A 27801-nucleotide genomic window follows, 5' to 3' on the forward strand; every position below is an offset into this window, starting at 1 on the left:
GATCTATAGCTGTGTTTGCCTGACTGCTGAGAGAGTCCTGAGAGAGCCTGGCAGGAAATGTTGTGACTTCCACCACAAATTGACTATAGGGAAATTTTTACTGAGTAAGTTACCAATAAAGCAGGCTGTGTCTTGAATATGAGTTGCACACACCAATCTTCATTATGTTATTAGAAATTGTCACATGATATTTGTGCACCATAATGGAGATACTAAAAACATTCCAGTTATAAAGACCAAAGACTTATTATATTTAGATTTTAAAGAATTTTTATGTCCACTGAAAAACCCTAGGGAAAAAAAAAAAAAAAAAAAACAAAACAACAAAAAACTAGTGCTTTCTAATATTCCTGAGGCTGAAAGGGTCTTCAAAAAATGATCTTTGTTAATGTCCCCTATCATTTATAACAAGTTTCCTGCAATTTACTGCAGCATGATAGGGGTGTAATTGGGGATCAGCATTTGACTACGATCAGAAATACTTTATTAAAGATCAAGTTTGGCAAATATGCTATTTTTTTGGTCATGCCATTTTCTGAATCTTCAAACTGAATCATATGAAGCAACATAATTTACATTGTGACAGACAGAGACATTACTTGTTCCCTTGACACCAGCAGCTCTGAAATGCAGTTAAGTTGCAGTGCATTTTTCATTAGTGCTGGCTCTCATGAATTCATATCTTCTAGTACAAAACAGTGATTGAGAGAGAGAGGGAGAGAGAAAGAGGTCAGATGAAAAGTATCATTGCAATCCATTGTTTTTTTCTTCATGATATGCTCTTAAAAATTAACTCATGAAATTTTGATCCATGAAAGCCCATCCTTCCTTCCCACAGAGAACATATCAAACTTCCTCTATAAAGTATAAATTTAGACCTGATTATCCCAAGGGATCATCTGTATTTTTCTTAAAAATTCTCTATGGTTTGAGTGTGTTGAATTAAATGGGAACTGCCACAGGGCAGAATTCTCAGGAGCCTTGAGGAGGTCTCTCTAGTTCACTCTTTACTATTAGCATAGACCCAGTTGTGTCATTGCAGAGTAAGTGAAAATGATGTCTCCCAGCAAGAAAGGTTTTCACCAGCTGGATGAACCGTGGTGAGCCAACAGTCTCTCTGAGAATCTGCTCCAGGAATTTGGCTATAATTTAAGTACTTGATCGTATCCTTTGCTTACAGGACAGAATATTTTGATCTAGGCAGGGTCACCAGGAAGCCTGTCTCACATTTCTGATATTATAATCAACATTTCTTATTTTAGATATGGGAAGTTAATACTAGAAATGTCTATTATTAGATAATTTTAAAATTTTGCAGTAATTTTTTGCAGTCCTCTTGTATTCTCAAGGCTGCTTATCACCTCCATACTGTGAGTTCCTGGAAACAAAAAAGTGTGTAACAGCTGTTTTTATCAAATGGCTTGGTCTGGGAGGGACCTTAAAGATAATGTAGTGATATTTCTTAGATACTATCTGCAAAACACTATTCCCATGTTTCTTGTTTCAATATTTGTCATATTCCCAGGGAAGAGAAAGACCATATTGATGAAATAGCTTTTCTAAATTTTTTGCATTTAATAAATTACAATTGAATATAAGAAAAGTCATGTTTCCCTTCTAGCTATTGTGTTCATTTTATTCACCAAAGTAAGACTTATATCACAACATCAAAATAAGTTATTATATCCTTATATTGGATATTAAAATTATCTAAAGGTAGCGGCCTTTTTGAAATTTTAGTTTGATTTAATGATAGAGGTAATATTTTGAACATTGCTACATTGCTTCTGAAGACAGTTTTAGTAACTGTCATTCAAAGATGACACAACACAAGTAATACAGGAAAGCTGATCCTGGTAGACAGATTGTGCACTGTCTTATCAGCACAGCAATTTAGGCATGTTCTGAAAAAAAACCAAAAAAAACACCCCAAACCAACCAACCAAACAAAATCAACCAAAAACCCCACTCAAACAGAAAGAATTAAAATGCTGGAAGGAACCTCAGCCAGAACAAACAGAACAATTCTGCCCCTTGAGGTATAAAAGCTAGAGATAATGAAAAAGAGAAGCTGAAAAACAAAACAAGAAGTTTAAGTCTGTATATCCCAAATTAAAGGAAGAGACAGGATTGCAGAACCTAAGGGTACTTGGAATTTGGTTTGATACTTCAAGGACATACTGATATTATGTGCTATTTAGCATGATCACTCTTAAATGCTGATATATGTTCAGATGGAATCAAGGATGTAACTGAAAGGTCTGCAGTGGAAAAGGGTATAAAATTGTGATGAGGGAAATATTTTCCCTCATCAAATTTTCCCTCATCAAAAAGAATTCATTAATTCTTTTTACTGAATTTCAACTTGAAGCCAATTTTATTTCCATCAGATGGGGGTAAAAATTTTGGTGAAAGACGACTTTTAATTCAGGTTTGTATTAATTGTTCTACACAAGAAAATTTCCAGTAAAATGAAAATATTAAAATAGTATGGAGGCCCACTGGTGTATGGAGTAGCAATATATTGTCATTGGGATCCTGAGAACACTGTTGCACTTTGCATAGGCCATATAAATATTCATTGTTGACAGCGTTGGATTGCCAGGGTATGGTGCCATAGCACCGACATATTTCCCTGCCAACTCTTAATCAAACAGGAGAAGTGATCAGAGCTTTTCTGCCCCACCTTCAATGTGAGTGATGGAATTGTGGAGTCACTAACACAAGGATGGTAACAGAGCCGCCTGCTTTGTTTGTAGTTCCACTTCATCTGGCTTGTGAATCAAAATTCCAAAAGTTCCTTCTCATGGAGAAGTTTGCAATAATATTCTTCAAAACTGACCTGAAAGCACTAGCAAATACTTTAAGTCAATTAGAATGCACTACCAAATACTTAAAGTGAATGATCCCCAGAGGATAGGATTCTCCTTGATGTGAACTGATTTCAAGAGCATGGCAAAATCAGGGTAGAAAAAGGATTTTGTCGCTGTCATAACTTCATTAGCTAAGGTACAGGCAAGGTGCACACAATGTTAGCACTGTTCAGAGTAGAAATACAGTAATACCAAATCTTTGAGAGATATTGAGGTAAAAGGTGAAGTTTTATCTTCTTTTTTCAAAGAACAGTGTCTGAGCTACTTAGTATGGATGAAAAGAAACAGGTTATGATTATTGCAAAAGAAACATATGTCAGCTTACCACTTATAAGCAAGATATTAAACAGCATAGCAAGTCACTTAGATCCATTCAACTGAAACTCTCTTCTATGCTATGGCTATTGACAAACATAGCCAAAAGAAGAAAATTACCACACCTCAGTGATACCTGGGCATTTAATGAGGAATTGATGGGCTTGGGACAGAAATTTTAACTACATGAGTTATGTAGCTATGGCAATTGCAAGCTTTCAAAATTGTGAGCTTCCTGAAGACTTAATTCTATGATATTTTGAGCTTTGAAAGGCTTGAACTGCAACAAGCTGATCTGCAGAACTGTGTACTAAATTGAATTTTCAGCTGCTTTTATCCTGAGTTCACATCTAGGTATTTCCTGGAAATTCAGAATTCTTGTCACACTGTCCCTTGCCTCAGTAGCTTTTAGCACTTGAGCTACTCATATACATAATTGTAGAGGGTAAGTTGGAGGGTGGGTTAGCTTGATAAAATGCTCTGTGCTTTGATATGCTGCTCCAGGCAAAATGTAAAATGCTGATTGGAATTTTTACAAGTTCAAGGATTTTTAGAAGATAATATATTCAGACTCCAATGGGGGCTTTGTAGGAAACTTTATCAGATTTGAAAGAACTAAATATTTTCTCAGATGATTTCTCTGGTGTCATATAGATTAAACTTGATTATGCAAAAATGCTGTAAAGATAAAGGCAAAAGATCTTTTCAAGTGTGCTTATTGTAATTGTATGGACAAAGAACTAAGCAGTCCCATCTGCATGAAATTATATTCACCACAATTACAGAAAAGAATATCTGACTTTTAATAGTAGATGATTGTACTCATTAATTAGTGAGAAAAATTAGTCACATTAGATACAAATTCCTTCTTACAAGAATTTTTCTGTGAGAAAGATAGAACTTAAAGTTTGTTACAGAACACTTGTCTTAAGTAGGCATCTGTATACATCCAGCTTAAGTGTAATGAAAACCCTGATGTTGCCAGAAAACATAAGTCATGGAGATTTATGAAGCATGTTGTGCAGACTGATAAACTGCAGTGTCACAGAAATGAGAATGCTGCAGGCAGCCAACTAGTGTAATATAGGTTTGTGCAATAAATAGTCTGATAATAACTGCAGTACAGTACAATCACTGTGCACTTAAATTATAGTGTGGTATTGGACATAGTAGGTGTTGCATTTACCAATACATTGCCACTATTCCATAAAGTAATTTTGGCTAAAAGATATTATCAAATTCCAAGAGAAAATGCTGAACAAAAAATATTTATCTTAAAATATGGCTTATCTTAAAATAAACTAGCAATAAAACACAAATATATATATTTTATTCACATATGTATATATATCAGCAGTGGTAGTTTTAAATACATAATTTTAATGTTTCATAATATTTTTCTTTATTAATGAATGGAAAAATTCAAGGAAATTAAATTATATTCCTTGGACAAACAAAATAAGTGAAGTCCACAGATATGTATATTACATTAAATATGTTGGAGCACTTTTATGTATGACTGTTGCAAATTCAGTTTCAGACCTGGTTTATTCTATGCATACTTCCTGTCAAATATGTGTGATAATCTCTGGTTTATGCCTGTTTGGAAGGAGGGCTTAAAAGTCTTGGGAGGAAAAGCTGCATTAGATTAATTCACTTGGTTTTGAGTTGAGACACCTTGGAAAATGATACATAAAGTTCCACTGATCTCCCTGACATTGTACATCCTAACTAGTTGAAACCCATCACTGGAAATGTGGATGACTCAAGTTAGTGTTCATTGAAAATTCCAAATGAAAAGGCATTAAAGAGAAAATAATGCAACAAATAATAAGCTTAAATTGCAGCAAGGGGTAAAGAGGTTAATGTTAGGAAAATATTTCAACTTACAAAAATAGTTGACAATTGAAACAGGTTACCTGGAAGGCTGTGGGAACTCTGTCCCAAGCAATTTGTTAACATGGATTAGTAAGGCCAAGCCAATCATGACAGATGTTTAATGTGACCCTGACTCAGAGCTTTTGAGTGGACAAGATGATCTCCTGATGTTCATTCTTGCCCTACAATTCTGTTACTAGTAAACCAAGGATTTTTCCTAACAATATTTCCATTTTTCAACCCTTATTTGCTGCTGAATTTCTACAGTCTCGTTGGTCTCATAAGAAACTCCTGTGTTTCATTATGCAAGCAAATTCTGAAAGAAGAGACTTTGAAACTAATATGTTCCAAATATGCCTTCAGTGTTTGGAAATGTTATGAGTCCTGTAGAAACTGGCTGCTGATCCTGCAGGTATTTTTATTCAGGCACCACCTTACTATATAAAATGTAACAAAAAATTAGGCCACCTTCTGCTCTGAAACACATACAGTCACACTGGATTTTCAGTGGGAGTTACATGTATTTAGTCACAAGAATATTTTGGTTCACAGGTTGAAAATACTGCTCATTGCTACCTAAAAATAAATTTTGGTAAATAATCTGTAATTTTAATGATGCAGATTAAAATATATTAGATATTATATGTTGAAATTACCTTAGTAAAATAGAATGTCCAGGTTAAACTTTATGCCTGTATTGATTGAGTACTCATTCAGAGAAAGGGGTAATGCCATTATTATTGGATTACACTTAGTAATCAGAGAATCATTCAGGATTTTAAGTTTATCAGAAAGTGAACATTGGTGAGGTTTTCTGTGAAAGAAAACTTGAGCACACGAGATACCAGACTTGTTTATCTATAAGAGATACCTAGTATTGTTTTAGCTATTAATTATGAGGTAAGAGAACTGTGATTACAGAAGACCATTTGTGTTTACTTTTAAATATTTTTGAGGAATGTCAAAAAAAAGTCATGAGTGGTCAGTCACACAATCTTGCTGCCTTTTCATATGAGATAAACTTGCAGACATCGCCAGAAAAAATAAAGATACCTCTACAGGGAGAGTTCATTTCCACTCTGGAATTCTATATCTGGAATTACTGATGTCTCTATAACTCTTTCTCATGAATCCAAAAGATAAGGAGCAGGAATTGTGGGCAAATCACAACCTCTGTTATTTGCAAATTAGCTAACCCATGCTGGCTATTACTTATAGGTAAGGCATTTTTGGCTGCTTAATGTGGATTACCATAATCATGTTATTGTCATATAAGAATGGTGTTAAACTTGTCTACTTGTATATCTCAGTCATCCATTAGAGGTGTTGCAGAAGCAGCCAATTACCCATATTCCCTCTTCATGCTTCTAAGAGAGTGTTTTCCAACTAGAGAGAACATTCCCTTCTGAGGTTCTGGCATTGCTAAATCAAATAATTATTGTACCTAGCAAAGCTAGGCAGCCTTTTGACCCAGAAAGCTGAGCAACGAGATGCTCTTACAGTTTTGTGAAGATGGCTGTTTATTCCTTTTCAAATCTATATTTTCCATATTCATAACTTTCTAGAAATGACACATCATTTCTAGCTTTTGTTGTTTGATATTTATCGATTAATATTTATAAAAATAACTCTATCCCTGCTTTTCCTTTTCTTTCAAAGTTTCATGATCACTTCCAGTTGAGTGCTCAAAAAAAACCCATGATTTTTTTTAAAACTTAACTTTTGACCTCTTTATAAATGATGGAAAACCTTTCTTTTTGCTTCAGGTTAAAATCTGGAATGGGAATCACCAGAAATAGATTTCTGTGTATGTCAGCTTTTAAAAAAATAGGAAAAAGCAAATGTTCATGCCATCATCATACATAAAAGATAGCTCATAGCTCACCTTAGTAATACAAAGACCGACAACAGCAAAACCCCTCAACATTAAAGTTAAAAATCAGGGTTGACATTCATGAACTCATGCAATTGTACCCTTGTTTCTTACTTTTCAATAGGGTGAATTAAGGACAAAATGTCAACCTGAATTTTTGTAAATAAATCTAAATCTCCATGGTTTTGTGGAGTCATTAATTGAACAGTACTTTCTATGGGTTAACAGCAGGCAAATCCATAATATTTTTTTCTAATATAAAGTTAAAAAAGAATGCTCCTTGCTGCCTCTAGATTAGCAGCAGATTGAATTACATCCTACAGACTGTGAAAGAGAAAGTGTTCCAGAAAGAAGCTAGAAGTCTTAAAACCATCTAAAAAATAAGTTATTTTCAGCATGTTCTAATGCTTCCCTCCTGCTTGTTACATTTAATGAAAGCTTCTTGCTAAGTTTTAAGTTCTTGGCTACCTGCATATCTGTCAAGATGAAAATTTGGAGTTGTAGAAATGTAGAATTGCATAAATCCTAATGTAATATTTTCTCCACAAAAAACAAAAAAAGTTGGCTTTTTTCTTTTTGAAAACTTTAGGAATGAAACTTCATTAAGGTTCTTCACAGGGTAGATTAATTTCTGAAAAAGAATAATGCAGTTGTGTAGTACAAAATCGAGCAAGTCTGCATGGCACCTGGAGTTTGATGGAAGCAATGAAGATAAGGCACTTGGATAAGTAATGGATGACCAACCTGTTAAACACAATAATGGGGTTTATACATAGAATAAATTTCTTCTTGGTTACAGCTGTTCTTGGCTGGCTACAGCCACAGGTGTAAGCATTGTTGGTGGGATGTGGAGCAGGGTCTCCCTCTGAGTTTCATTGTCTCCTCTCTTGGTTATATTTTGACTGCATTGCACTGTTCTAAAGAACTCAGACCTTATTCTCATTTCTTAAGAACTCAGAATTTATTTGAAAATTTATATTTCAAGTATATTGAAGCTTGAAAAGATATGAAATACGTTTATATTGAAAAATATTCAGAACAAATTTGAAAATTTATGAATTTTCAAGCTATGCTCACTCACCTGTGAATTAGTCCACTCTGAGTAGTGCATATGTTTCAAATTACATATATAATATATACCAGAAGAGCAGTGGTTGAAAGAAGCCTTCTCTCAGCACTGACAGCTGGTATGGATGGACTCTCACAAGCCTGAAGAGATAACAATGAATAATAAGTTAATTATAGGGTCATAAAAAATAAGATTGGCAGAAACATCTGTAAGTCATCAAGTTTGACTCTCCTTTCAAAGCAGATCCAACTTAAAAGTGAGCTCAGGTTCTCACCTAGGTCAGTTTTTAACATCTGCAGGGACTTCTTCCTCTTGTTCTGGCTCTGTATACTTTTAGCATTCAAATTGGATGAACCACAAACATAAAATGTAAGGCCTGAAATAAGTCACCAAAAAAATGACCCAATCCCATCAAAATTCAGGAATAGGTTACAAATTAAAATACATGGAAACAAAGTTGTCATTACTAAGGATTCCTGAGGGGAAAAAAGATAGGAGGTAATGAAATGTGCTTTAAAATGTTGGAATACCACTAAAAAAAGTCAAGGACAGAAGTTATTCACAATTAATCAAATTAATAGATTTTGGATTCCCACTATTTTCTTTTTGTATTAGTTTATTAAAGTGTAAGTAGTGGTTACATGTAGAATAGTTGCCTGTTCCAAATGTTGCCAGCTGTAAAACTGGATTTTCCTTCAGGGAAGATGACAACTTTTTTGCTATGTCTTCTTTTTCTGAAAAGGAAAATAAACTTAAGATTGAGAAGTGATTATGCAAGAGAGATGCAGAAAAAATTATGATTGAAAAAAATTGAAATGTTTTATCTTTGTATTTTGAATTTTTTACCTGACCTATAGTTTGCAGCCTCACATTTTAGATTTCTGGTGAATAAATTTTCAGACTCTAGTCTTTGTGGACTGCAATTTAATTGTTGAGGGAAGCATTCTATTCTGTCCTGCTGCTCTGTATAAGGACTGAGATTTTTTTTTTCCACAGGAAGTAATCGTGAACAAAGACAATACAAGGGTACTGTCTAACATATACAGGCACCATGTACATAATAGTTTATTTGCAATGTTTCTTTTGTGCAGTCTTGGTAAATAAAGCAAAAATGTGTGCCTTCAGGATCTCTATGTCAAAGCACTGAGGTTATATTTTAGGATTTAAACATCTGTGCCTTGCCCTGGCTTTATCTGACTGTTTCCAGATGGTTTTCTGTACGATGGAAAGCAGCATCAGTGTGGATGAACATCATGTCTACTACTTTTTCTTAAGAGATGCTCCCTCCTCAACTCATGACCTGTGGCAAACCCTAAAAATACTAGAACTATTTTAAAAAATCAAAATATTTTAAAATTGGAACCAAATTAAAATGCAGAGTCCTTTCCTTTACCACAGAGGTCTTTAGAGGATTTCGAAACCTGTATGTATGCTTTTCATGGCTGAAAAAAATTCCTTTTGGGAAACTGTTTGATCTCTTCTCAAAAATGTGGGTTTGATAGCTGAAAGCTTGGTAGCTGAAAAGATTCAACAGAAAGGGTTTTGTGGTTTCCACGGATCTTCTGTGTAAATGCTTTTCAATTTTAAATGGCCCTTGGGGTTTGTGACTGAATACTTCTTGTAGACCAGGAAAATTTAATAATCCAAATGATATTATTTTTATTTAGTGTGTGGTTTCTTCATGTCTTAAACAAGACTGTTTGTCCTCTCACTTTGCCTGAGGATACATCTTGCTATAGCTGTGTGATTAGATTTTCGATACATGCAGTTGAAAATAAACCAAACTACCTAACTAAAAGGAAGGTAGCAGTAAATTGTGATTAGCACATAATTGTAAACTTCACAATTGTAAATTGTGAAGAGATGCAGAAGTTTGAAACACTAAATGTTTAAATTTCAGGATGTAGCACCTAATCATTAACAATACTTTGAAGATGAGGCATTTATTACCTTATTAGTAAAATTCTCAGAAACAGTAAGAATGCTTTAATACTTTGAAATATTAATATTTAAAAGCCAATAGAGATACTTCCATATATTTTCTATACACAGTCTAAATATGCCTTGAGTATGGTGTATGTGTTTCATTTAAGAATATGCATAGGAGATGCTGAACAAATCTAGAGGGATGAAATTTACCACTGTTCTGCGCACTTCATAGGAAAACACTTTATGAGGACATATCAACCTATCAAATATGACTTTATCAAATATTAAAAATATGTATGCTGCACTGTGGCCATAACATGTGTGCTTTTAAAGTCTTTCTGAGAGGACTCAAGCAGTAACAACCCAGTCTATGTGAGAGAAACCAGCTGATGCATTCAGCAGTTTTACATGCAATTATGTCTGAAGCTGTAATTTTCATTTTCATTGAAGAAGGACAGTTTGGGGTTTTTTGCAGAAATGGCAGATTTCCCAGGGCAACATTAAATTTCCTAAACTGATAACTTTAATGGCTTGTATCAATCAAACAGGCTGTAAAAGATGCTTGAAATGTTTCAGAGCCAGCTGAAGAGATAAATATGCTTTTTAGCTTTCTCACTACTATATTCTCTCTGTAAGTAGTTACACTAACATTCATCATTCAGGAATTAATAAACTAAAGTAAAAACTGTGATATTAATATAGAAAAGAATATAAAAAAGCAGGATATTTTTGAAGACTGAATTTAAGATTCCTGTTTTCTAAGCTTTGAACCATTAAAGCTCACATTTTCACATTTCACCTATAATCATCTTTAATGGAAAGATGGAAATTTCTTCTTATATTTATTTTAATTTCATTAAAGGAACAGTTTGTTTAGGGATGTGTCTGTTGTTGAGACTTTTCATGTCTAATAACTCAGCTGTAGTTGGTCTGAGATCGATGGAGATCATTAAACTTCTCTGGGTTCCACATGAATGGCTGGGCAGGTGAATAACAAAGATAAATAAAATACCTCGGCATAAGGGAGAGCTGAAGTTACAGAGAGATGGCAGAACTGTGGGAAAGATCTCAAAGGGACCTTGCAATGTTTTAAACACCAAAAACAAATGTAAAATTTGTAGAAAATCAGATTTGAGTTTTTCCCACATAAAAGTTCAGCTTAGAAAGCTAAGATTCTTTAACACCTGCCCTCTGGAACAGGGGCTTAATTTTGCATCAAAAGATATAAGGCTTGCCAAAAATGTGCAAATTAACAATGTAGTTTCTTTGGAAATGCACACCTTTGAAGTGTTTCTCATATTTTTCACTTTCTTCTAAACAATTTCAACTCCCTCTGGCACTTTGGGCAAAGATCTTGCCCTTCCTGTAAGATCATTGACTTATATCAGAGAAAAAGGAAAGAATACATGAATTTAGAACAATAGAATTAGCATGGTCTCTCTAGAGCTATTTCTCATGAGTTCCTGTATTCTCTTTCCATTGTCTGTTTGCACATATCTGTCTCAAATGCTCAGCTGAGCAAATCTAAGAACAAGGCTGCTGGGTCTACCATTGAAGTCCCCATCTTTGTGACATTGATTGCTTGGTCATTAATATTTTCTGAATGATTCTTTCTGTGTACAGTGAAAGAGTTTAACAGAAGATAAAACTGAGAGTATTACTCCTAGTTACCAGTGAATCTTATGCAATTGAAATTATTTAGCTCTAACTACTCATTATAGCTCATAATAAAAATTAATGCTTCAGAATATCTTTTTTTAATACAACAAATATACTTCATAGCTAAATCCAAAAATATATCAAGTAGTGAATAAATAACCTCTGAATCAACTCTCAAAGCTTCTCATTCTATGAAAGTTAAAAATACTGTATTTTCAGGTCATTTGAGAATTACAGAATTTCAAAACAAGGACTTGAATGGTCTGATTAAAAATTTTAAAAATTACTGCAGAAGAAATAACATTTTTCTTGAGAAAAAAAACATTCCCTAAAAGGCACCTGAGTGTCAGAAACTTAAAGTGCATGAAACACAGGGGAATTCAGGAAGTTATGTTGGTCACTGCCATAATAAAATACAGGATTGACATAAATTCCTTTTTAAAATTATTATTTAAGAATTTAGTCATAGGAGAACATAGACCAGAGCCCCTTGTCAGTGACTTTCACAGTCAAACCAAATTAAAATATATGTCCTCATGATAGTAATTTTATTTGGTTCCTTTGGCAGCCTTAATGAAATACTAGCTCAAGTAAAACCAAAGAAATCCATATTTTCTGTTTAAAATGCAAGGTGGCTCTACTGACAGTCATAGGACATTGATACTAATATAAAGTGATCTGAGTATTAAATATGTGACAATATAGGAGTACAGCACTTATTATCTTTACATGCTTTACTTTTCATTTCACTTTCACATTATATAAAATGCCATTGTCACATATAGGCTGCCATCAAAATTTCTTGTCTTGATGAGGGTTGATAGTTAATGGTTCTTTCCTCCCCTTTGAAAGGCAGAAGGACATCCTGGTGGTAATTGACTTTCCAGAGGTGTACTGCAATGCTTGCTGGAGCAGTTGTGTTTGATTCAGTAGACTGGAACTGCAAAGTGATTTCAGCTAACAGCCCCACGCCAGAGCAGTCAAACGCCTGGAAAAATGAGGTGGCAATGAATACCTCCAAACAAGGGTATCAACCATTTTACTGCTGGAAATTAACTGTGGAAGCAGAATTGAAAGGGCTGCTTTGTTCTCTAGGGATAAAATAATCGTGTAAATAAAAAATACTCAAAGCATAAGTATTATTTCTCCTCCCATGATTTCTCTCCGAGCATTACCATAAACTGTTCTCTCTAGAAGCATTGTACCTTTGAACTTAAATACTGAATCTTTAAGAAATACTAATAAATGTATTTTCTTTCTCATCAGCATGATGCTTAATATTTTACTTACTTCTTCCCTTCACAAGTGCTGTCAGGATGGATTCCTACTTACCCTGACTTAAGTTATTTATTCATTAAAATAAGCAGGAATAGAAGTCAATAGAGCTAAACTACAGCATGGAATACACTGTAAGAATCATCTCTGTCTGATTTCCAGCAGCCCTCAAGGCATTCTCCAATAAAACAGGGAAAAAAGTCAAGGTGTCTCCTGCTTCTTAGATACAATAGGTCTTCAATTAGTCCAGTTCACTAGAGACAATACAGTTATCTCTATGTAAATGAATCTCTAAATTTTCTCTGAAGGTTTTTTTGAGTTCCTGAATTAATCTTTTATCTTTTTGTTACATGCATTTTTATTTTTCTGTCCTCTCTGCTGGCTTAGACTCTCTCATGTGCTCCTGGTAAAGCAAACTGCAACTGTACTGTCAGCCTGTAAATTCCTTTTCGTCTGCAAAATCCTGGATAAGTCACAATGGCCACACTCTCCATGGAGGGTGATAACCGAGGAAGGTGAATATAAATCACTTCAGTGAAGCCTCCTGGCTGCCCCCACCAGCAGGAGCCAGACTGTCACCCTGCCTGGCAGGGCTTGAGCAGGGACAGCCCTGGGTGGAAGGGCAGAGACACAGGAGTGAGTGAGTGAATACCCAGGGCAGTGGGCTCGCTGCAGAGAGCCTGAGGATATGACAGATAAGCTTTCCTATTAATTGGTCTGGGAAGTTTTAGGGAGGCAGAGAGAAAGAATGGTAAACAATCTGTGGCTGGCGTTTTGAGCAAGTTGCTTTTCTCATAAGGTCTTTATGGAAGAGTGGTTCCTTAATTAACCAGTTGGGTTACTGGTGTTAGTGAGAACCAGTCAGGTTCTGGGTGAATGATGTTGGTTATAAATATTGTGAGACTGTAATAAAGATACCCGTTTTGCCTTCTGGTTGTGGATGGAGTGTGTCACTACCCTTCTTGTTCCTGACTCAATGGTGACAAGAAGCAAATAGGTTTGAAGCTGTTGGTTAGATGAGGTTTCAGATCTTCTGACGCTGACTAACATTGTCCCACTTTATTGCCCACGTTCCTGTGACTCTTTAAGGACAGATGAAGAAAGGTATTTAAACTCCATTCTCATGGCCAATTTTAATTAAAAAACAGAGGCTAGTTTTGTCTAATAGAGGCCTGGACATAAGCTGAGCAAACAAATCTGCAGAGACATTTCTTAATCAATTTTTTAAAATCCATCTTTCTGTGGGTTGGTGTCTGCCTCTAAATGGAAAAGATTTTACATATTCTCAGAAGGACATTTTGACAATTAATTAATTAATGTTTGCAAAGCTCTTAAGTTGCAATAAGATCTAGAAAGAAGGGGTCTATATAAAATGAATTAATAACTACCTGTCCAGTGACCTTTGCTGCTTCTGTGCTGAGTGAAATGTCTTATGGGGAAAAAGAAAAGTGGACTGTGAATGGGCAGTTAAGGAGAATAACAATAGTGGCACATAAAAGGTGATAAATAGAGTTTTCACACAATCCTTACTTCTGCTCTTTACCATTTAAAGCTTGACTTACAAAAGTAGAGTTTATTTTAGCATTATTAGTAGATTCTTTTTTTGTTTTTAATCTGTATTCTCCATCTTTAGATCTCCTTTGCAGACAGGAGAAAAGCACTGAAGGAAACATAGGTTGTTTCTCTTCAAAAAGGTCATTGAGAAAAACAAACATAGTATTTATAAATATGTTTGTAAGTCAAGACTGTCTGGGAATAGGAAAAGTATATTCTCAGAATCACATAATGTTTAAAATTTTTATTTTTATTTTATCAGATTCCCAGGAAAAAGGGCCACGAAATGATGTGATGCATGAAAGATTCAGGAAGAATAATTTGAAAATCAGGCTCATAAATTCAGGTTTCTGCAGAGCAGCTACTTATCTGTCTGCCTGCCTCCTGGGTACTTGAACAGTGGCATCTGGTTTGCTCTGAAGTTAATGACCATTTTCTATATGAATTATTTTCACAAAGATGTTAAAACCAAGTCCAGGCTCAAGGAAAAAGAAAAGGGAAAGTCATCTTGCTGTGACTGTTCTTTTATTTTGATGTTTATTTTGCAAGTGGCTAGTCTTCCTGTATGACCTGTGCCCTAAACATAAGTAGAGCTAAACTGATAATTTTTTTTTAATTGGTACGATGGGCAGAAAAGAAATTAATGCTTCAGTGGTTTCTTTATATATATCTAACATGTACCTTTCTAGATTTGTGCATGCAGAGAGGAATAAAGTTAAATATATATATATATATATATATATATATATATATATATACATCTTAATCAAGTAGTATCTGCAATAACGTCTATTTGAAGTCTTTTAAATGACTTCCTGATACATTGCCATTTTGTCAACCTCTGCAGAAAAAAACCCCTTATAGTCAGTCTTGCATTACATCCATAAAGGCAATATTTTCCAGACTCAGAACCTTGATACTGAAATTTTCTTTTTGGAAAATTTCAGAGTCAAGGTTCTGAGTCTGGAAAAAATTGAGGCTAGAGAATAGCCAGACACTCAAGCAAGAAATTTACCACTGGGTAGAAATCTCCTTTTACTTGCTGACTTACTGAGTAACATTTATGAAAACAAACTTAGCAGAATAGAGTGGATGTTAAGTTATCAGAATGGATGCTGCCTGCAGGCCATCGCAGTCACTCCTGCTGACATTATCCTGTTTCTATCAGACTGGCTGTGTAGCTCCCAGTATTTTGTGGTAGAGTTCTCCTCACAAGAGGAGTTCTTGCCGAAGGGAAGCTGCAGAACATTGAGGCAGGATGTCAACAGAGGGGCATCTCCTCCAGCAGTGTCTGCTGCTCTGTTTGGGGGGGTTGTGTTTGTGTCAGTGCATGCAATAAAAATTATTGTGCTTGCTGGTCTCAGGCAGTCTCTGCAGCAGAAACTTGGGGGTTCCCTGTAATGTTCAAGGAAAGTGATTCCTGCAGATCACTGCCCACTATTGCTCACTGTGTCTGCACAGCCCCGTGCTCAGGCCCTAGGTGTTGCTGCACTGCAGCTGAGAGGTGAGAGTGCATCCTGCTGAGCCCTTCCAGGCTGGATTTAATCTAATTAGCTGGGATAACAATGTTAGTGAAGATGTGATGGAATGAGCTTCGGTAAATAAATGTATGCTGATGTAAAAGCCTGCTAGGAATCATCAGGACATCCCTGGGTGGCCAGCAACAACAATGTACAAATTTGAAAACCTCTTCCCAGGGGCTACTGAAGCAACGGCTTGCCACTTGCTTCAAAGGCCCAAATCATCCCACTGATAGTTTATAGCTTTCCCTGTAAAACAATTTGAAAATATTACATAAGTTAACTGCTTGTCAAGATAAAATTGTAGCTGGAAAAAGAATTTTCATTTTCTCCCTGGGGTTTCCTAGTCTTTAAAGATTTGCATGCATGGTTATCATTACTACAGCCAGTCTGTCTGTGTTGTCTGCCTTCCACATAACAATCACATTGCTCTTCTTACTGCTGCATACAGGGTTCAGGTACTGGCAGCCGGAGTCTCACTTGTTTGTGTTCTTGAATGGTAGAAGAGTAACACAAGTAGATGAAATTGGCTCTGGGTTACTGCATGTTCTCCTTTGAAGAGGAGACACCCCACTGGCATTATGAGAAAAATTAGAAAATCAATTCAGAAGTAGAAAAGGCAATTGGAAGACAAAAGCTGTTGACTGAACCAAAGGAGATTGACCTTTAAAGCTTTAAAATTCTAAGACAGTTATAAGAGGAAACAGGAAATGAAAAGTAGGCAAACATTATAGGGAAAAGATAGATTTTTTTTTTTTTTAAATAGGAAAATATTCTTGGGGTGGGGGGAAAGATGGTTGAAAAGCATGTATTTGATCAGTTTACAAGGTTCACACTCCTGGTACAGCTTTATTACTCCTTTATTCTGTGAACAAGCATTACTGGACAGGAGCATAGCCCTTCACTTTTCCTCTTGTATGGCTGAAAGACACCAAAAGTTGGCTGCAGCAGCCTAAGGAGCAGAACCAGCATCTCTCCAGCTACAACCCTTACACTTGGACTGCTTTAACTGGGCTGTGAACACGCCCAGGTGGTGCTGTCCCAAACCTCAGTGAGTATTGGCATCAGGGCTGCCCAGGGAGGAGCACACCCAGGCTCCTGCAGGGGCAGGCACTGGCTCAGCGAGTCCTGGGAAGGCACCACCCTGGGCAGGGATCATCCACATGACATTATATCCATCTTGCTCCTGCTGAGACAGGGGCAGTTGGGCTTTTGGGCTTGGAGACAAAACCCTGGATGCCTTGGATTGCCCAGTCCCTTCAGGACAGTAACAGAGAGGTGCCTTGAGTGTAAACATAGGATGGGAGTAAAAGACTTTCATATCCTGCATGGTCTTGAACACCTCATCTCTCCTTGTTTCCTCTCTGTACAACAGGAACAATGCAATTTATTGACCACACAGGGGGCTGTAAGGCTAAATTAATTAATGTTAAAAACCCCTTTGATTCTCTTAGACAAAAGGTTTTCTAGAAGTATGAAAAATAGCTATTTATTATCTACATTTTTGTCACTTTTTATTTATGCCCTATAAATTCTACTGCACTTTTTCTTTAGAATTATTTGCTTTATCTCATCTGCATGAAGAAGAAATTGATAACAACTCATGAAGGCATAAAAAGTAATGTTTGAAAAGTCTGGTTTATATTTATTAATTTGAAGTGTACTTCCTCACAAGTAACATGTATATGAAACTTCTTGGTCAATGTCTTTTCTTTGGTGACTTAGCAATACGGTCTTTTCTTTTTTATCCACTTTTTAAGGTATCCACAAGCTCACTCAAATGGACAAGAGCATGCACTTCTGCTCTTACAGTTAATTTAACTTCTGTATCTTTGATTATATTTTCTATTCAGTCTATTTTAATCCTATTCCTCTCTTGCTGACTTTTCTTCTATTCGACAGCTTTTATTTCACTTCAGCCTTCGAGAATCCTGAACCCACAATGAAGAATCATTTGTATACACTGTCATTTCTATTTGCTATTTTCTTTTTTTTTCCCCTCCCAGTGAGACGGGGGGGTGTGTGTGCAATGTGATGCGCTGGATATCAGTACAGTGCACCTCAGGTGCACTGAAACATTTGACTTCACTTTATGTTGTTTCTAGAGTGTATTTTCTTGCTCTTAGCTCTGAGCCACAACAGGAATTCGGCTGAATTTTGCCACATCTCTGCCACCCTGTGTAGCTACAGTGCTTCCACAACATCTGCTGCTGCTGTTGTGTTCAGGAGCCTGCTGAAAGTGTGAGCTGTGAAGCAGATTATCCAACACCCAAATACTGGCTTGTCTGAAACTTTAGATAAGAATTGATTTATATGTATGTATCCAATCTGTAAAAAGTGGTGACACTGCAAAAAATGAAATTATAGGTTGCATTTTAGGTAAATTCTATGGTGTAATCACTTCAAGTGAGTTCAAAGTGCAGTTTCCTGTACTTCATTCTCTATTCTTATCTTTTCTGCTCCTTACTATTTCTTAGATTAATTAGGATTAGCTTTTCCATGCCTCATTGCTGTACCCTAGTAATTTCCTGGATTTCAGAAATGCCATTGAAAATGTCTTTGTTAAAAATAATAAAAAGCTATTAAGCTAGCTTATTCAACATGCTCAAGTCAAAAGATATTTACAGTCATTAAACTGTAGTGGATGAATGGATTTTGTAGGAAGACAGCTTGTTCATTGGAATTTGTTGAGCTCTTCAGAATAAGCCAAGTTGAAGAAAAAATATATACTCGGTGACATTGAATTTATAAAATCTGAAGGGCTTTCTGATGAGAGCAAAATATGATTTTTCTCTGGTCTGTTTACAGTTTAGACCATTAGGACAAAGATTGACTGTAAATACCGACATAAAATTTTCTGAGGCCTGACCCTTAATTCTGCTTTGGAAGAAGGTGGGAAAAGAGGTTAAGAAATTCTAACACTTATTCTGGGCTTGCATTAAATGCTGATTTATTTAATCTTACTATTGCTCTGTTTCTGTAAAAATCCTACCTTGCAATGAGTGTGACATCTCCTAATATTTATAATACCTTATAGAACACTAGTGGCTAGGTTGTGATCAGAATGTGCCCCACAGGTCACCGGGCTCCTCTTACACCTGGGGGACACAGCAGCAGGGAGTGGGAGGTGTTTGCATCCCTGCACATTGTTTCCACACCAAAGAAGTGGCTTGAACAGAAACTCATTTTGCCTGCTGACAGAGGAGGAGCATTGGTTGAGGCAGGAGATGAGTCAGGATTTCAGCTGAGCTCCTGGGTGCAGTGGAACATTTTCCCTTTGCTGCTGAGCATGGTCACCTCCAGCTGCAGGAATGGGGGCTGGGGCTCTCCGCCTCAGAGACCACAGCCCTGGAAGTGCTGTGCTGCAGGCACAATTCTCTGTTTTGGTTGTGTAAATGGAAAATGTGATGATGGTTCATTTTGCTGAATTTGGATGTAGGCATGAAGGATGGCAAATTCAGTGAGAAAAGTGGCTCCATATAAATATTAAACTTTCTGCTCTTTGCTACATAGAGTACAGTTCTTATTGTGACAGTACTTCATTCTTTGCTTTTCTGGTTTTAGAGTCTTTTTAAATATTTCAGCAATATTTTATTCCCAAAATACTTCAAGAAGGTACAATTATTTAAAAAGTATTTTCAACTTCAAGTCAGGCAAATTAAAATATCAGTTATTATCTCTCCACAGATTTTACCTGATTAGTGGTGGAGTTCCATTCATTATATGTGGGATTACAGCAGCAACCAATATCAATAATTATGGGATTGAAGGCAATGCACCATAGTAAGTACAAACCACTATCACACCACTTTTAAGGAAAACAGATTGTTTCTGTTTCTTATCCAAATAAATGTACCTGACTTCATAAAGGGTACAGGCATGCAATTTGGGATGGTATCTGTTACAAAACTTTATTAAATATTAGCTGTGAAAGAGCAATGTCTTAATCTGGAGTTTCCTGCTTCACCTCCAGCAATTCGACTCCATTACTGGCAATACAATCACCTTTCATTTACAGAATTACTCTGCATTTACATCTGAATAAGTGAAAGATATTAAAAATACCTAATGAATATCATATCTAATGCAGCTATTATTTATTTAAATATATTCATTTCATTATCTACCTTGATTTACCTTCTGGCAACGTAAAGCAAATTAAAAATAATTATGTAAGAAAAGGACAAGTAAAAATCCCTTCCCCACTTCCTCCACTCCCATCCCTCCACTAAAACCCAAATATTTTGGATTTTCACCACCTGGAAATGTTCCAGTCACAATGCCTGGCAATCCTGTCATAATCCCTTCATGTCCTTGTCTGTAGGAAGGTGTTCAGCAGACCTCCACAAGCTCACCAGGCATCACATTGTTATTAATTCCTAATTCTTGGCATGAAGTATGAGGTATCCATAAGTCCATTTAGTCTTTCCATAAAAGCATAGCAGAAAGTGAATTAGACTGCAAAGTTAAATACAGTGTGTGTAACAGATCAGCATGGCAGTGACTGGCACACTAATGGATATTTTAGTACTCTGGCAGCACTAATACTCCAGAGGACATCACTCTTAGTTACTGCTTTGAGCATCTATTGTAACACATTTGAAACTGGTTATGTTCTGGGCATGAGAAGTGGCAGCCAAGGAGAATGGTTCATAAGTGAGCATCTGGCTCCTTAAAGACATTTTTATAGGTAATTGAAATTTAAATTCCAATAAGAAATCAGTGCATACCATGGCTAACTCAATGCTCTGCCTAGGGCCCAACACATATTTATATATTTATTCAAATTTATCCAATTAAACAGCCAGTTTATAATCAACAGTGTATTCTAAAGCTCTATTATTTATGTTCATAAATTTGACACATTTTTCATTTTGGTGCAGTTACTGGGGTTATACTTCTTTAATCATGTTAATGTAGCAAATCAATACCTGGTGCCACAGTGTGCACAGAAAACAAGGGACAGATGAGGAATGGTTATAAGACTGAGTAAAAAGTTTCTAATTCAGTGGCAGCATAGTGAGTTATATGCCTTATTCATTTTTTATAGTATTAGTAAAGTAAATGTAGATGCACAAACTTGAACTTCCTTTTACCAAATAGATTTTGTAAGTGATCCACAATGAAATTCTACTTGAAATAACAGCATCCCATGACACTGTTCCACTTGGGAGCATTCTGCTCTCCACTTTGCATCAAATACGCAGGATTCAAATGTATTTCAAGTATTCACCTAGCTTTGTGTTCTCTACTTATCCAATTAAATGTAGGTGGTTATTTACCTCTGTTTTCAAAATATTTTCAGGGGATCTTCTCTTGTGCGTAATAGTAAATTGTGTACTCTTTGGAGTGTTTCTAAGTTCATTAATACATGTATGTATGTTTCTGTTTAAGATTCAGATATAAAAAATTCAAAGTCATTATTCTGCAGTTTCTTGCTGTAAAGTCCAGTGGGACTTTCTCTATTTAGCTGAGAAGTTCTCAGCCTGGGAGAAAAAAGTCATTCTGCCCTTTTTATAGTAACTTGTAGATAATTCCTGGTTTGTCAAGAATCTGATATCAGAAGTTTCCTCACTGGAACTGGAGGAACTGCAACTAATCACACATGCCTAAATGAATATGAAGTGTCACACAGTGTCACTTTTGGAGCTGGAATCATCATGACAGATCACCTGGTCTGTCTGTCTGACCCAGTGGGAAATTAGCTATATCCAAACCACTCCTGACAGTTATTTATCTGAGGTACTTTAAATGCTCCCGTAATGGATAGACCACATTTCATTCCAACAGCTTATTATCCTAATTGTCCTAACAGCTGAGAAACTTTTTAAAAAATCTAATTTAGATCTTTCTTGCTGCAGTTTAAGCCCATTACTTTGTGCCCAAGTCCAAGAGATAAAGTAATTCCTCTTTCCAGAAATCCATGCAATATTTAGCATATAAGAACCTAGTAGCAGCTGTACTAGGCTACACTGCCAGCTCAGATCTCTGTCTGTAACCATGGCTAAAAGCAGATCATTGAGAAGAGTCAAAATGAGGCAAATATTCCTTCTCCCTCTAACCCATGTTCTGCCAGTTTCCATCTAGGATTTCATTAGTGGTTTCTTCTCCCATGTTTGTTTGATCAGATCATTCATACTTAAGACAATCCTGTCAGACTCATGCTGGCCTGGGAGCTACTTTAAGCTGCTCTAAAATGGCTATGGTTATTTTAAAGGCTAGCAAACCATGATCATGCTACAATGATACTATGCTACTAACATATCACAAAGAGATAATCAGTTTCCCTAATTTTTCTGAGAACATTCAAATTGACATGGATGAACTCCCAGGAATTCTAGAAACAGTACAGAATTCAGAAATGGCATATATCTTTGAGGTCTGCTCACTGCAGAAAGTGGTTACAGTTCCACTGGAAGTCTTTTATCCTTTTTTGGTACTCAGGCCATTCTCTCGCAAGAAGAAAATTCTGTAAGAGCAATCTTCAGGCTTAAGAATTTGTAGCAATGTTCATTGATACAAACAACTGAAATCTGTACATTTCTATTGCTCACATAGGATGTATAAACTATGCCTCATTTGCTTTTTAATCAAAGTATTAGTGCTGACATTTTTAATAGTAGAAAAAAGGGTTGACATAAATGGTCTTATACTTCACTGCAATTCCGGAGTCTAAACTGACCTACATTTCTTGGAAATTTTTCAGTTTTAATAGTCTGTAAATTATACCACATATTCTATTCTATTTAAAAATTAGAAAGTGATGCCCTCAGCTTAATTAATATTAAAGACAGGCTCCCTCTCTCCACAAGCTGAACTTCTGATATACCGTTGTGTCATACTAGTCAGACAACAGTGAGTTGTCCATCACATTTAATATGGGCTCTGAAATGTTCTTGACTCTCTCTTGTTGTTTTCAGCTGCTGGATGGCCTGGGAGCCCAGCCTCGGTGCTTTTTACGGGCCAGTGGCATTCATTGTGCTGGTGACCTGTGTTTACTTTCTCTGCACATACGTGCAGCTGAAGCGCCATCCTGAACGCAAGTACGAGCTGAAGGAAAAGGCAGAGGATCCGCAGAGAATGCCAAGCACTGACATGGGCCATGGTCACATTACAGACTCTGTGTCCGTTCCCCAGGCAACCTGCCCCATGATTTCTTCTTCCTTGTTGGAAAATGAGCATTCATTTAAGGCTCAGCTTCGAGCCGCAGCATTCACTTTGTTCCTGTTTACTGCCACTTGGACCTTTGGAGCACTTGCAGTGTCGCAAGGCCATTTCTTGGATATGATATTTAGCTGTCTTTATGGAGCTTTCTGTGTGACCTTGGGGCTTTTCATCCTGATCCATCACTGTGCAAAACGAGATGATGTGTGGCATTGCTGGTGGTCTTGTTGCCCATCCAAAAGAAACACCTACTCCGTGCAAGTCAACGTGCGCCCAAAGGTCAACGTCAATGGCGACACCCAAGTTCACGCACCTTGTCTGCAGGAATCTCCGTGTCCCAACAAGTCAGCTGTGTTCAACCACCCAGCAGCCAGCCACTGCAAACTCACCAACCTGCAGGCAGTGCAGAACCACGTTAACTGCCTGTCGCCCGTGACGCCGTGCTGTGCAAAAATGCACTGTGATCAGCTGCTTGACGATGAGGCTCACATTCACGTCCACAATGAGGGAACCTTCAGACCCAACATGCACATTCACAGATGCCTGAAAAGCAGAACTAAGCCACGTTACTTCAGCCGGCACAGGTCTGCGGGGGAAAGGGAGTACGCCTACCACATCCCCTCGAGCATCGACGGCAGCATCCACAGCTCCCACACAGACAGTCCCCACAGCACGCACGAGAGCCAGGCAGGTCACAGACGGGCCTGCTGCTCCAAGAGTGACCCCTACCCCACCGTCAACCAGCCCGAGAGCAGCGACGCAAGTACTGTCATATACAGCTGTGGTAAAATGCCAGACAGTGACTCCGTGCACCACCCAGCCCACTTTGAAATGCACCCACGGACACAGTCATTGCCATTTAACACCACAAATCACAACGGGATTCTCAAGGGAAACATGCACGAAGCCATGATATACAGCTCAGATAGTACGGGAAATATCAAAACTGGCCCTTGGAAAAATGAAACTACTGTGTAGTTCACGGGTCACCATAATGTGGTTTTTTGCCCTAAACCATCGTTATCTTTGGTTTTATTCCAAAATAAATATGGTGATATGTTTGCGTAGCTCATCAGTAAATTGTACAGCTTTTCATTTTCTTTGTAAGTGTCAAAGAAAGAGAGATAGTGACAGTTTTAAAGTGAAATTATTTTTAAAAGAAAGTTATAAAGTTATTCTGAAAGGTAATGAGAAAATGAAGTCTAGAAAATTGAATAAGAGAGGCAATATCCTTTTGTTTTACAGAATGGCATTTCTTTAGAAACATAATTTTCATTCATTGTTTTCACTTTTTTTCTGTAGTAACTTCAGACACTTTTATAAACATATCAGCATCCTAAACTTTTACTTATTTATTTTTGTAGAAAAATATTATTACTGTGCCATGAATTTTAATCAGAAGTGGCTATGGTAGAAATGATAAACAGGATTTTATAAAATTGCAGCTTTTTAGATATACAAAAGTGATACTGCCTCTAAAAACCTTCTGTAGCATATGGCCTGTAAAGTCATGTAATGTACAGTCTCTGTTCTGTCCTTTTTCTTGTTGGAGAGAAGTGCTAGGTAATGTCTCTGTTTCATCTTTGGTGCTGTATTGGTTGTATTTTGCATGACATATGTCAGGATATACCATTTGCTGTTTTATAGTGTTACATGTGTTTAAAAAAAAGAACAAAAAAAGTGTGGTACAAGGCTGTGACAAACCCTATTGATATTAATCTAGAGCATTATAAATCTACAGGAAAAAAAAAAATCACTCTGCACTAGTTTAAGTGGCACAATCCTTTGTATAAGGTTATATGATAGCTTTGATAAGGGTCCACTCTAATGTCTTTACAGAGCATGCACTACTCATTGTATGTGGCACTGTGCAGTGTAATAGCAATTGTCTCAACAGATTTTACACTTCTTTGTAAAGTATGCCTTTTAAACAAACCTGTAAGCTGTTCCACGTTAACCTTTCCAAAGGTAAGTTAAGGTAGAGCAGTTTTATCATTAACTCTTTGAGGACTACAGTTATTTTCTTAAAGTAGCTTATTCTAGTTCAGAGATACTGTATATATGATATTGTCTATTTAGTTACATGATCAATGTAGTCCAGAGTTGTCAAGAAAAAGGAAGTTCAGTAATTTTCTAAAAACACCTTCTTAGAATCCATCTATTAATTTCACCCCTTGCTTTCTGAAAATCCATTTCCTCCCCTAGCAAATTTCAGATTGTCTTAATCCTTTAATGCAAATTTGACCTTCAGAGAAGTTCTTTATGTTCATGATTTCTGCTGAATTGTAGGGCATTCCAGGGTCAGTAGCATTCTCTATTAACAAGGCTCTTGGCAAGATTTTTTTCATATTTCCATGAACATCTGGACACAAAGCATCAACTCACAGTAGAGAACTGCATCGGAATGATGCCTATATGAAATAAAACTGCTTTTTACAAATAGAAAGGGTGCAGAATAATAATAGATTTCAGAAAGTGAATGGGAGCATAGAGCTGTGAGAAAAATGTCTACAGTGGAAAGTGAACACTGGATCCAGAAATGAGAGAAAAAGCACAATTCTGTACAGCCACACAAGAAAGTTTGCTGTGATGTCTTCACACAGACTTATGTAATTGCTTCAGAGAGGAAATAGAAAATTCCATTGAGAGACCATCAGTCTGCGATTCTCTGTGTATATGTGGCAGAAATCTTCACTATATTTAAACTCCATATTTTTCTGTTATTAGCAGTTTATTAGACTCTACCTTCTTTTTTTTAATATGTAGGAATAAATTTCCTAATAGTGTACATAAATGACAATTATAATTGTTAGAATGTTATAAAAACATGTAAGTCGGATGAATGTGTTCTGCAGTGTTGCAGGTGGGAATTAGTACTCAAAGGGTTAATGCTCAGTATCTGAGTGCAAGAAATCTTGTTTTTCTGTATTTTTGTAAATTTGAAATATATATTGTAAACTCCAGCAGTGCAATGTATCCATCTCAGATTGTGTATTTTTAAAAGGTGAACAAGAAGAATGCACTAGGTGGTTGTTAAGTTTTAAGCCAATATACAACAATTTCATGACTGCTTCTTAAGCTAATACAAAAAAAAAAGACAAAACACTGAGCTTTATTATGTATATGCTGTATATGCTTGAACTGTCTCTAAACTAAAATACAGTATTTTTCTTTGTTTGCATACTGAAATATTTTCTGTTTCATAATTGTTTTCTTTTAATATTACTTTTACTCATTCCACATAGACAGTGACCCTAAATAAGCATAGACATAATGTGAAATCCACTTCTCTGTCTCAGCACTCTGTATATGTATATTCTGTAACAGTAAAGTTGTAGGAAGTCTGTAGACCATTATGCAAAGTATCTCACACACACACAGAGCCAAGATGAAATACTCACTCTGCAAGAATCCACTCAGTAAGCTCCTTTATTCAGCTTGTGTTTTAATCACCTCTGTTATTTTGTCTGAGAGGCCAATTCCATCTTCATAATGGCTTACAAAAAAGTAAATAGGTGCTGCTTTCCACAGAATATCTCTGGAATTCAAAAGTAAAATATTAAAACACTTTTCTTACTGTGTTAAAAATTAATTTAGTGAATATTTCTGGGTTAATTTGGAAGAGATGTGTTATGCAATAATCTGTTTGCATATTATTTTTTCAGAAAATATACAGTATATCTACAGAGTAGGAGACATGATATTAAATAAATATAAAAATGTTTTGTAACATCAAATTTGACCAAATGCTTTTTATGCTTTTGACTTTTGTTTTCTCCTTAAGATAAATGAGATCATTTCAATGTTTTGGAAGTCTGGTTTTGATTTATTGTGGGGTTTTGGTCAATTATAGTCAGTGAACCATTACTACTTTACCTGATTTTCTTCCCTATAAAAATAAAGTCAATGAAATAACCAGAGTATTAATATATATTGTCCTAGTAAATTCCTCACGGACACACGTAACACATTTAAAAAGCAGTTTTAGTTTTGGTGATTCATTGATGATAATAAAATGGTTGAACAGATTTTACTGTTCACTTTCTGTCTGAGATTAATCAAGAGGAATTTTTTCCAAAAAAAGATAATTTTCAGAGAATGATGCAATCAACAGAAATCTGAATAGCTGCTACCAGAATGAAAATATGCTCTTGCTGTGGTATTGTTCTCTGCATATAGAAATTCCAGTTTTCATGACCGAATTTGAAGTCACATAGGTTGTTTATGAGAAAACTTCCTACCCAGCCTCATATAATGAATTTGGGTGTCAAAATAAAGCATACATTTTTGCACATTATGTCTGGTCACATATGTGTTGTTCCCAGGATCCGCTGATTGCGGCTGTGCTGATGGGACTGGGCAGTCACCGTCAGTGCTCATGAGCAGCTGCTCTCCTCCACACACAGCTGCCTGCCTGCCACCCTGTCAGCACCCTACGGGGCGTTAGCCCACCGGGGGAGCCTCACTGGGGCTGCAGAGCATTCATCCTCTCTGACCAAAGCAAAGTCTGTGCTTAGAGCAAAGTCAAGGCCACTTTGATGGACTGACCACACAGGCAATTGGGCAGCCCCCACTTGAACACTAAGCAATGAAGGCAGAAAAATGGAATGCAAGTGGATTTAAGCAGTTTTAGGTCCTCCTCCCTCCATCTCTCTAAAGCACCTGCCTAGTAAGTCTACTGCCTACAGATAG

General features: G+C 36.4%; 1 protein-coding gene across 1 annotated transcript in view; it reads left to right on the forward strand.

The window, feature by feature from the left end:
• The window catches only part of LOC132076152 (adhesion G protein-coupled receptor A3-like), a 252558-nt gene extending 225241 nt beyond the window's left edge, over positions 1-27317 (forward strand). The window contains exons 18-19 of the mRNA XM_059477084.1: positions 19633-19728; positions 22866-27317. Of these exons, the coding sequence (XP_059333067.1) occupies positions 19633-19728; positions 22866-24087 (1318 nt within the window). The 3' untranslated portion in view covers positions 24088-27317. The remainder of the gene's footprint in view (positions 1-19632; positions 19729-22865) is intronic.
• The last annotated feature ends 484 nt before the right edge of the window (positions 27318-27801 follow it).

Source organism: Ammospiza nelsoni, chromosome 8 (assembly GCF_027579445.1).
Source record: "Ammospiza nelsoni isolate bAmmNel1 chromosome 8, bAmmNel1.pri, whole genome shotgun sequence".
In the NCBI taxonomy this organism is placed as follows: Eukaryota; Metazoa; Chordata; class Aves; order Passeriformes; family Passerellidae; genus Ammospiza; species Ammospiza nelsoni.